At 49.4% G+C, this 12,190-nt stretch overlaps 1 protein-coding gene across 1 annotated transcript; it reads left to right on the top strand.

Moving 5' to 3' along the window:
- Positions 1 to 10,443: 10,443 nt before the first annotated feature.
- LOC112455281 lies at positions 10,444 to 12,181 on the top strand (the record flags this gene model as incomplete). Its single annotated transcript, XM_025017087.1, has 3 exons — positions 10,444 to 10,578; positions 10,674 to 11,903; positions 11,961 to 12,181. Coding segments are annotated over exons 1-3 (1,586 nt in total), but the record flags the coding sequence as incomplete, so codon positions are not given.
- Between the last annotated feature and the right edge of the window lie 9 nt (positions 12,182 to 12,190).

The raw sequence follows: 12,190 nt of genomic DNA, 5'->3' as shown, positions 1-12,190 counted from the left end.
CTGAGTGGAAGGGTTGAGTTGCGTCATCGGCTCCGCTTTCGATTTCTCTCCTTATATGGTCATGGCCTGAGTTTTCTTCCTTTTGTTGCCTGAGTGGAAGGGTTGAGTTGCGTCATCGGCTCCGCTTTCGATTTCTCTCCTTATATGGTCATGTCTTGAGTTTTCAGGAAGGGTCTGGGAGGGTTTAGGTTTGCGTTACTTGAAGGAAGCGTTTGCGGGGAAATTCCTATGGTTAAACCCTTGTGGCCATTGCGACTTATTCGTTGTATATACATTATTGGAATAGGCCAAGCCTATTGCGTATATCGTGACTTATCTTCTATATTTATATGCTAGTGGGTAGGTTAGGCCTATCGCGCAGGTCGTGACTTATCGCTAGTGTGGTAACTTATTTGGTGGTAATTCTACTGTCGGTAAGTCATGCTAGTGAGTGAGGTAACTTATTCAGTGGTAATCCTACTGTCGGTATTCGGTGGTAATCCTACTGTCGGTAAGTCATGCTAGTAAGTACGGTAACTTGTTCGGTGGTAATCCTACTGTCGGTAAGTCATGCTAGTAAGTTATGGTAACTTGTTCGGTGGTAATCCTACTGTCGGTAAGTCATGCTAGTAAGTTATGGTAACTTATTTGATGGTAATCCTACTATCGGTAAGTCGTTGTTCTTATGAGTAAGGTCTGACTAAAGTCTTCCTACAATCCTAAAAAGGTTTCAAATTTTCCGGGCGTATGAGAAGGTGGACGTAACAGCTCCTGGCCCTAATGGTATCCCAGGAGGAGCGTGGACCTTGGCCGCGGGGGAGCTGTTCGGCAGGCTGCGAAGGATGTTTACAGCATGCCTGAAAGCCGGACGGTTCCCCAAAAAGTGGAAGGAGGCCAGCCTGGTGCTCCTGCTAAAGGTGGGCAAACCCCCGGATTTGCCGTCAGCCTACCGGCCCGTGTGTCTGCTGGACGAGGCAAGCAAGATTCGAGAGAATCATGGCCGAACGCCTCGTTTAGCAGGTGTCCCGGAATAAGGGACTCTCGGACGACCAGTTCGGTTTCCGTGCCGGACGATCGACAATAGACGCCATTAAGCGCGTCTTAGCCCGGACGGAGGCCGAAATTAAAGTGGTAATGGGGATTGGCTTCGATGTCAGGAATGCCTTTACTCCCTCCCCTGGCCGACGATAGGGGACGCCCTGCTTAGAGCTGGACCCCTATCTTATAGAGGTCGTCCGGGATTATTTCCGGGACAGAGGTCTGACATACGCGGACCGGCATAAGATTCTGAGGATCAAGCTCATAGAGTGTGGGGTCCCACAAGGCTCAGTCCTGGGGCCCCTCCTCTGGATTATAGCTTACGACTTGGTCCTCGGGACCCCCCTCCCCACAAAATGCTGGCTCTCCGGGTATGCGGACGACATTTATCTGGGGGTCAGCGGGGAGGGGTGGCGGGAGTTATATAGGCTGGCCAGTGTGGCAGCTGCAATGGTGGTGCGCTCCATCGAGAGGTTAGGCTTGAGGGTGGCTCCCGAAAAAACGCAGGTTACCCTGTTTTACAATCGGAAAGATTGGGAGCCTCCTCCAGCATGGCTCAGCCTCCGAATAGGAGGCGTCAAAGTCCCGGCCACTCCCTATAGTAAATATCTGGGTATGTGGCTAGACGGCGGGAAAAGTTTCAGGGAGCACGTTGCCCGCGTTGTCCCAAGAGCCCGGCAGGTCACGAACAACTTGTCGCGGCTGATGCCTAATCTAGGCGGGCCGAGCGGGCGCGTGCGTCGCCTTTACGTGGCGATGGTCCATTCCGTTTTGATGTACGCCGCGCCAGTTTGGTGGAAGAAGGTGGGGGAGTCCCCCCGCCTTAGAGGAATGATGGCGGGCGTGCAGCGCACGGTGGCGACGCGCGTCGCAAAAACGTATTGGACCATCGCCCACGTGGGGGCGACAACGCTTGCGGGAATCCCTCCCGCGCACTTGATCGCGCAAATGTATGCGGAGACGTATGAGGCAGTCTCCCGCATCAAAGCAACTCAAGGGGGAGTTATACCGCGGGCGCTGAGGGAGCTGAAACTCCGAGCGAAGACGACCCTCCTCCAAAGATGGGAGGAATGGCTGCCCCAACAGACATGGGGTAGGGAGGGTCGTCGAGGCCGTCCGGCCTGTGTTTGGGGAATAAGTGGAAGGCGTGAGGAGAAGACCTTTCGTTTTCCACGCTGTGCAGATAATTACTGGCCATGGTTGCTTTGGCCATTATCTGCACAGAATCGGGAAGGAGCGTACCACGCGCTTCCACCATTGCCCGGAGTGGGCGGACACGGCGCAACATACATTGGAGCACTGTTTAGCATGGGACGATGAGCGCCGTGCTCTCTGGTTGGAGAAAATCTCTCCCTCCCGGCCGTTATCGCGGCGACGGCCCGGCCGGGAGAAGAAGGCAGGAGAAACTGGAGGAATTTCGCCTCCTTCTGTAGCGCGGTGATGCCGTCATTGACTTAGAAGACTTCGCTATTCCAATTACCGAGCTCATTTTCTTCATTTGTTGTAAATCGTTTTTATTGTTTGTCATGTTTGATGTACAGCCGGAGTCCACTATCCATGTGTCAGCAGCATTTATATCAGCCGTCAAGAAAGCTACTTTACTTTCTTTTTTTTTTTTGCTACTTCTTTCTCTAAAATAACAATTGTTTTTACTGTGGTTAGTTTTCTTACAGATACTGCATCTCTGATTACCCGACGCCTTTGGACACGTCTTTGCAATATGTCCCGTTTTGTCACATTTGAAACATTGTACTTGTCTTTTTTCAGCAGTTTCTTTAGTGCACGATTTTGCCAAGTGTTCCGTTTTATTGCATTTAAAGCACTTTCTATCAGTGGTCTTAAACGCTACTGCTTTTTCCTGCACCTCCTTCAAGTTATTTTTTGTTTCTTCCGCTATCAGTCTTGCAGTGAGATTTTTCAGTGTCTTTTCCGCCTGTCCCGTCGACTCCTACGCACTCGCAAAGTTTTTATATTCTTCAGGCAGTGTGGCTAATATCTTAGAGACTATTATTTTATCGTTAAGTTTAGTATCTAACGCGTTCAACCTAAAAGCTAAGTTTCTTAATTTACTTATGTATGTAGCACTATCACTATCTATATCTTTAGTATATGTTGTGCTATAGAATTCTTGAAGTAAATTACATCTTTGTTGTTCAAAGTCCCTTTCATATATATTGCAAATTTTTATCCACATTTCACGCGCGCTTTTACAATCTAACACGTGTAGCAACGGTTTCCTATCCAGCGTCGTAATTATTAATTTTTGTGCAGTCGCGTCTTTCTTTTTCCACTGCGGAGTTCTTTCAATCTTCGGTGTATTTTGTGTTACTATTTTGTTTAACTCATTCGCTTTAAACATTATACCTATTTGAAACTTCCAAATTTGAAAATTTTTCGCGTCGGTTAACTTTTCGATATGTACGCTATCTTCCGCGAGCGACCTTGCCATTTCGATTTTAAAGTTATTTTATCTCTGTCTTATGTATGTATGTTCTCTCTTTATTTGTCACGCTTATCGTCTCTGTACCTAACGCGCAACCGACCGTTCTCTCTCTCTCTCTCTCTCTCTCTCTCTTTTCTTTCTTTTCGCTTTCTTCTTATCTCTCAAGTTCTACGAATATTATTTTAGCAATTATTTTAACAACTACAATTTTGACTTTTACAAAGAAAGAATTAGGCCGTTACCACTGGGCCCATAACCTGTTGAAATCTTGAGTTATTTTCAGCGAACTCAAGAGGTAGATATATTATCAACTCAAATAACTAGTTCAGATATACAATATTACTTTATTATTAAGAACAAAAAGTTAAAAACTCAAACAAGGGCTATAACGCAAATTAAGTTCGTTAGCACGCAAAATTATTACAATTAATAATACGCAGTTATACAAAGCTTTCTGTACATAGCTCGCAAGGCCTTACGATCCGCTCGCACGCACAGTTCGCACCAGAGAGAAAGAGGAACGGGAAGCACCGAATCGCGAAACCCCAAGACAGGCGACAATTTTGTATATTGCCACCTGTCACCTTTCCTGTTCTTTATAAGCGCGCAACACGACTATTGCTAATTGATATGCTACAGAGAGCTCTACAAAGAACAGAATACAGCTTGCACAAAATTACATTTCTTAACATTACCTTACCATTACCTATGTTTTGAAGAAATGTTTAATAAAAAGTTGGTTAGACGGCAGGATCTGACAAGATTTTTAACTTATTAGTTATTATATCACGATTTTCTGTAGCGCGTTCATGAAAATTATGACTAACTTCATTATTAATTTATTGTTTAAAATATTGTTCATATATATTTTAAGTAACATATTAAAATTGTACTTACTTTCAAGAGAAGAATCCATTTTGCCAAATTAAAATACATAAACTAAGAAAAATACCCTTTTGTTTTTGTATGTCGTGAGAGCTGAAGGCGACTCGCTCGACGCTCACTTTGGAAATAAATATCAAAGGCATATACGACCATCTGCGCTCTAATAAACAATGTAAAAATATGGTAAGGGTATCACTACGTAAAAGGCAGTCTGGAGGTTGGGAGGTTTGGCGTCTCGGCGGGGATGACTATCCCCTCATAACATCGGGAAGAGTGGCGGGGTGGGTGGTGTCTACACCCCGTCACAACAGATAACAGGGCTCTTAGAGCCCGGAGCCTTATGGCTTCTAGGAGGCAGCCCAATTAAGGTTCGGCGTTGGGGAACGTCGCGGACGCAATATTAATAAGTTCCCGGGCGTCCTCCTTAAACGTAGAGTTGGATACCCGTGAAGTTTTAGTGGGTAAGAGTCCTACACTCCCCTCACTCCTCTCCCCGGAGGGTGAGGGGGTCTTCCCCTTTCTACCACCAGAGGGGGGCTACTGGTGAAAACCTGTCTGTCAGGACAGGGATTCCAGTAGCTTAGAAGATATCTCCACGTAAAAAAAAAGTATCACTACAACTATTCCAACAGTTAAAAGTCATTAAAAATAAAAACTTTATTTTTCAAATTTTTGCCAGCTTTTCGGGATTTGGGACCACTGTGCGGCGGCGGCGGCGGCGGCGTTCAGCGGCGCGCGCCGTTCGACCTTACCGGCGGCGTCACAGCAGCGTGACCCGGCGTGAGCGTGAAATTAAGACAATTTTTCGTGTATCTTCTAAAATATAAGAAACATAATTAACTACTTCGCTGACTTTGACGCATTTTTGCTGATTTTGGCGCAAAAATGTGTCAATGTCAGCAAACTCAGTTAAGTGGTTAATTATGTTTCTCATATTAAAAAACGTTTATTATATAACAATGGCAATACCAACACTATTTGCTTTAAAAAAGTAACTTTTATTGTGGACTGAGTCCCTTAAATAGCAAATTGCTAAATTACTATAAGTGTTAATGAACTAGTGGTTAACAAATTACAGTACTAGCTTAAAACTTAAAAAAAATTTGAACTTCATGAGCTAGAATAATCACAGTAGGTACTGTAGGGAACACGGAACGACTAGTCTACACTTTGCACTCTGCAGTCTGCAGTTCAGCTAGAACCATTTACAATTTCTTTGCATACATTGTAATTGTTGTGCACAAAAATGATTTTATGGACGCGTAGAGGATGGAGGCAGGATCTTTTTGCGGTGACGACAAACCCGGCTATAGAAAAAACCCTCTCTGATGGAGTGCTGGTTACAGGTATGCACAGAATACCCCTCGCTAAGGCAGATAGCCATGGAAACTGCCCCTGCGTTTTTTCCAGTATTTCAGGATGTCTCCATCTGGAACATATGCCAAGCTTGCCGTCGTCTTAAAATATTCTACCTTTTCGTGAATCTTATCAGACGAGATAATTTGTGCGGAAAACATTCCGCAGAAACATTTGACAATGAGCAAGTAGCGCGACAGGAGATGCAAGCTGGGCTGATCCTTTCGAGTTGGGTTCGGTCACAGCGATATCCTATTTAATGACATCAGCTTCTCTCACATTTTCCTTTACTTGGGCAACCAGAAACTCTGCTTTCGTCATGAACTTATCTGAGAGATGGTTCTTCACCGACTTCAGGTTTTGACAACGAGGATCCAGAAGTGCTGCCGCGACAAGTAGATCCGTGACTGGAAACCTGTGGTCAAGCTTAGCACGCATAGAGTTCATTGTTTGTAGGATAAGCAGACTGTCCGAGTGACCCGAGTCCGACTCGCTATCGCTGTCTTCTAGACGCTCTTCCAGTTCTGCCTTCGTGAGCAGAGCAACGTTCAGCGTCGTACTCTTCTCCGCCGACAGGACTTCCACAGCGGTGCGGAAGCTCTCCAGGTACTTGCCGAGGTCGTCCAGGAATTTCCACTCACTGAGAGTGAGCATCAGATTAGACTTCTCAATCCTTGCAAGGATTGTGTTGATGCTGTTTCTATGGGGACCCATACTTTTGCACAGACGCAGCAGAGCGTGCCATCGGGCGACGACATCGGTCTTGAGAGTAAGAGCCTTCTTGCAAACTGTTGCTGCGTTACCTGCATGGGCAGGGACTTCCTCGTCGTCTCCCTCAAGTTAATGTCTTCCAGCACCGTAAGAAGGTCTCCATCCTCCATGTCCAACACGTCCGCCGATTTCATTATGTCAGTGAAGATAAATATTAAATTAACGACGATAAATAGTGAGCAATACCTATATCATCTATTGACTCGTCACATAATTAATACAAATTCCTGAGTTCACGAGCATGTTCCCGCATGGCCATAAAGGTCAGCTGCGGACCAATCTTAATTTGTAGCAACAATGATATGTGAGGAGAAAAAACGACGATCAAAAAAAAACTTACAAATTCCGTAATAAATTTTCGCGTAAGACGGAAGAATCCTCACATATCTTGATCGAAGACGTTGCGACATGTTACATGAGTAGGGAGGTAACATACTTCTGGCCCAAAGATTTTTCTTGCGGTTAGCGGGGTCGGGGGGGGGCTTCGCTGCCGCGGGGGGAGCGCCGTAAGCGGTGGGCGAGGGGGTCGAGGGACGATGTAAAGGGTCACCGGAGGAAGGGCTATGCGGGGGGAAGAGAAAACTGGGCGAGAGGGAGAGTGCGACGCGAGGGGAACATTTGACGTAAGGTTGGGTGTGGCAGGGCTGCCAACGGAGGTCCGGCGCGGGGCAGGGCCGCCAACGGGGGCTCGTTGCGGGGATTTGGGCGTTTTTCGAGGGGGCGCTCGGAGCGGCGCTCGCGCCGTTACCGATCGTTTTGGAAAATCGCGGGCCAATATTTTTTGTTTGTTTTTTTTTTCGTCGTCGGTCGCGCGCGCGTTTGGGCGCGTCCGAACTCGTTCGAACTCGTTTAAGGTCGTTCGTCTGGACGTTTTGGGGGTGGGGGGGAGAACGACGCGTTTTAGGTGGTTCGTTTCGCGGGGGGTTTCGCGCGCCCGTTTTCGTCGTCGTCGTTTTTTTTTTAACTCTCGGTCCGAAGGTCGTTTCGATCCGCGTCGCGACGGGCAGGATGTGGTTTTCCTGCCCATCCCGACTTATCGAGATTGAGGGAGATGACTCGTCTCATCGTTCGATCGATTCGTGATAATTTTTTTAACGCGCGTTCAAACTCGTTCGCGGTCGCTCTCATCGTTTCCTCCTTTTGTTTTGTTTTGCGGTTTTCCTCCTTTTGTTTTGCGGTTTTCCTGCCCATCCCGACGCGACGTATCGAGATCGAGTAAAATGACTCGTCTCTTTGTTCGATCGATTCATACGATTCGCGATAATTTTTATTCAACGCGCGTTCGAATTTGGCGTCGCGGTCGCTCTCGTCGTTTCCTCTTTTTGTTTTTCTTCTATTTTTCGTCGGAGGATGCCGCGAGCGGTTGTCGTCATTCTGGGTTTTTTCGGAGGACGCGGCGAGCGGTTGTCGTCATTCCGGGAAAAAGCGCGTCCGGCAGGGGGTACGTCTTCCGTTGAGACGACGAACGGGGGGTATAAATTGAACGGGCGCGCGAACGGCGCGGCAAACGGTTATTTTCTACGAGGATTCTAGAGCGCGGTCGAGAGTTAATATATTTGTAAAAAAAATATGAGCGACGAGTACGCAGAACTTTGCAAACCAACGTTCGATCCTAAAATCAGGAAACCGATCGTGAAAATCAGCGAACCGCGCGTAAGAAATGGGGATCCGTTCGTGAGGAATGGGCATCCGCGACGCGTCGACGTAACGAGATATCTGATTCGTCGCGAAATCGGAATCGCCGATCTCCGATCTCAGCGGAGGTTTCTCCGATATTCATAATTACGCTGAAACATTTACATGGCGGACTGCAGATGGAGATATGCAGCTTGATTTTGACGCGTTAGGGGTGCATGTGTAGCATTAGCGATACGTACTCTCGAATGAACAATCGCCGTTATCCGTCGTCCGAGGAATCGGACGACGAATGGCGCTGTCGCGAGCCCATGCCTAAGTTTTCGTTCGATTCGGACGACAAATCGGCGAGAGTCGAAGCACCGTTGTCGAGTGCGCGCGCGTCGGTGGCGAAACAGGACGCGCGATGGAATATGGCTACCCATCATCTGCGAAGGGAAATCGGAGCGCGAACCGATCGCGAGCAAAAATGGATAGAGACGACGGTGGCGAACTCCGTCAGGGCAAGCGATTATACGCGTCGCCTGCCGCTCGAGTATTATCTCTATTACGAGACGGTGTACGGAGAAGAGAGCAGGATACATCGGATTCAAACCACCCGGTCTCGTCGTCTTTTCGACCGAGTGAAATTCAACGTTCCCGAGGGTGAACCTTTCTGGACGCGATGCGGAAAGAGTGCGACGAGTTGCTTGCCGCGGACGTCCGCGACGCGGACGGGTACCGCGCGTGGAGACGGCGATGCGACGAGTGTCTCCGACTCCTGCGGGAGCAGTGTCGAGTCAAACGCTCCGGGAAGCGAGAAAACACGGGAGCCGTGAGCGCTCTGGTGGCTCTGATAGCGCGATTGGAAGGTTCGAGGGAGAATCTGCGTCGACGATTCGAACGCGCCGTAGGTGCCGGCTTGGACGGAGGGGAAAGTGGTAGCGGCGGCAGCAGCAACAGAGATTTCTCGTGGATCGAGATCGACGCGGCGTTCCAACGTCGCGTGCTGACCGACGCTGTGACAAACTCAACGTACATCGAGCCCGCGCGATTTCTCGACGACGCGAAGGGCACCGTGCTCGAAAAGGTGCGGGATAATATGACCGAACACGGGTGTCTGAAGGTCAACGTCATATTCAACGGGGAATTCGTAGCGGACGTTAAGACCGACGTGAAGAGTATCGCTACGCGGAACGAACAGCTTGTCCCAGGGTCCGATCTGAGCGAGTGGTACAATAGACACGTGCGCGACGCAATTCTAACGCGGTTGGAAGAATTTCAGGAACGTGACAGCGGATGGGCGTTGTCGCGAATATTGAACCTAATCGTGAACGTGAACAAGTGTAACCCCATGCGCGTGGGATGTTGGATGAAAATACCGTTGGGTATAAGACTTAAAAAGGGCGGTGGTCAACGTGCTGTCGGAGAACGACACGTGTTTCGCGCGCGCGGTGGTCGCCGCTTTGTACCCCGCCGAGCGGCACGTGGAACGATGCGGCTCGTATCCCGATTACGCGACGGTGCTGAATCTCGACGGGATCGATTTTCCCATAGATCTGAAAAAGATCGGAAAATTCGAACGTCAGAACGACGTACCGATCAACGTGTTTACAACTCGGGAAGGAATTGAAAAGAAAGCTAAGTTCGGCCGAGGCGCCGACCACAACGCGATCGTGCCTCTGCAGTTGACCGACGATAAGCGGGACAGGCACGTAAATCTGCTGTATCTGCGCGATACGCTGCGCGGCGTTAACCGGGGGCCATTTCGCCTGGATAAAGAATCTGTCGCGATTGGTGAATTCGCAATTGACAGCGAAACGGTGCGCGAAGCACGTTTGTGATCGGTAGGTAAAAGAAATGAAATGAAATGAAAAAAAAGAAACACGAGGAACAAGGAAAAGACGAGGCGTTATTTTTTTACATACACGCAGTAATCGCTCGCACGTTATTTCGCAGATGTCTACATTATTTCTATACGCGCGACAAGTTGGTCGCCCACAGCGTCGACTGCGGCCGAATGAACGACTGCGCCGTCGTTCTCCCGAACGAGAGCGACAAGTGGCTGTCTTTCGACAATTACGACAGAAAGGAGCGACTTCCCTTCGTAAAGTACGCGGATCTGGAGTGTTCTCAAACGACGGAAGAGGAAAAACGTCGAGGGGGGCCCGAGAACGGAAAGATACGCTTATCAGCGTCACGTACCGTTCAGCCTGGGCTACTATCTGTGCTGCACATACGACGATACCGCGTCCACGTACAGATATCGTCGCGGTGAGGATTGCGTTTCGTGGTTCGTGAACGAGCTTCGCGTTTTCGCGCGTCGCGTTAAGAATAAATTTTTTACCAATATAGTGATGGTGGAACTTACGGAGGACAAGAAAAGCGAATTTTTGCTCGCGACTCATTGTCACGTGTGCGGGAAACCGTTTCAACCGGAGGACAAGCGCGTGCGGGATCACTGTCACCTAACCGGACATTACAGAGGTCCGGTGCATTCTCGTTGCAATCTAAATTACAGAAACGTTTACGTGATTCCCGTGTTCTTTCACAATTTGTCGGGTTACGACGCGCACTTTGTCTCGAGAAAATCGCGAACGATTTCGAGGGCGGGGTCGATCTGCTGCCGCTCACGAAGGAAAGCTACATATCTTTCTCGAAGACCGTTAAGAAGACGCAGACAGACAGGAAATGGGATCGGTACGTGAAACTTCGATTCGTGGACTCGTATAAATTTTTAGCGGCAAGTATCGAAACCCTGGCGTCCTATCTGAACAGGGACAAGCTAAGAATCACGCGTTCGGAGTACGCGGATTTGAGCGCGGAGGATCTCGATCTGCTTACTCGCAAAGGAGTGTTTCCGTACGAGTACGTCAACGGCGCGGACAAACTGCGGGATACCGAGCTTCCACCGCGCGAGGCCTTTTACAGCTCCCTGACCGACGAGACCGCGAGCGAGAGCGACTACGAGCACGCGACGAGGGTCTGGCGACGTTTTCGCGTGCGAGATCTCGGCGAGTACAGCGATCTGTATCTCAAGACCGACGTGCTTCTTCTGGCGGATATATTTGAAAATTTTCGGGACGCGTGTTCGGCGAGTTACGGGCTCGATCCCGCGCATTACTACACGTTGCCGGGGTACACGTGGGACGCCATGCTGAGGTACATCGGCGTGAGTTTTGAGCTGCTCACCGACATCGACATAGTGCTGTTCGTGGAACGCGGAATACGCGGCGGCCTCAGTCAATGTTTGCTCAGGTACGCGCGAGCCAACAACAGGCACGTACCGACGCACGACTCGTCCCAGCCCACTACGTATCTCATGTATTACGACGTGAACAATCTGTACGGCTGGGCTATGAGCGAATCGTTGCCTTACGCGAATTTCCAGTGGCTCGACGATCCTGAGAATTTCGACGCGACGACCGTGCCGACGGACAGCGACGTCGGTTACATTTTGGAGGTAGATCTTGAGTACCCGCGGGACCTGCACGACGCCCATGCGGATCTGTCGTTGTGCCCGACGCGCGACAAACCGCCCGGCAAACGACAGGAGAAACTGCTCGCCACTTTCTACGACAAATTGCGCTACGTGACGCACTATCGAAACCTGCAGCAATGTCTGCGACTAGGTATGCATCTGACGCGCGTTCGTCGCGTTCTGCGATTCGCCCAGTCGCCGTGGCTTCGCGTCTACATCGAGCTGAACACCGCGCTTAGGACGCGCGCGAGCAACGAGTTCGAACGGAATTTGTACAAACTGATGAACAACGCCGTCTTCGGCAAGACTATGGAGAACGTGCGCGATCACGTGGACGTGCGTCTCGTGACGCGATGAGACGGGAAATACGGCGCGGAGACGTTGATCGCTAAGCCAAACTTTCACAGCAGGAGCGTCTTCTCGGAGAATCTGGTGGCGATCGAGCTGCGAAGGCTCGAGGTAAAATTCAACAAGCCGATCTACGTGGGTATGTCTATTCTCGAGATGTCCAAGACGCGTCTCTACGAGTTTCACTACGACTACATAGTGCCGCTCTATCGCGACTGTTGTCGAATTGCCTACACGGATACGGACAGTCTGATATATTCGCTGGAGTGCGAAGA

Source organism: Temnothorax curvispinosus, unplaced genomic scaffold (genome assembly GCF_003070985.1).
Source record: "Temnothorax curvispinosus isolate PA1 unplaced genomic scaffold, ASM307098v1 QBEX01005981.1, whole genome shotgun sequence".
Classification (NCBI taxonomy): domain Eukaryota; kingdom Metazoa; phylum Arthropoda; class Insecta; order Hymenoptera; family Formicidae; genus Temnothorax; species Temnothorax curvispinosus.
Note: the sequence above shows the minus strand (reverse complement) of the source record. Positions and strands in the feature narration are given on the sequence as shown.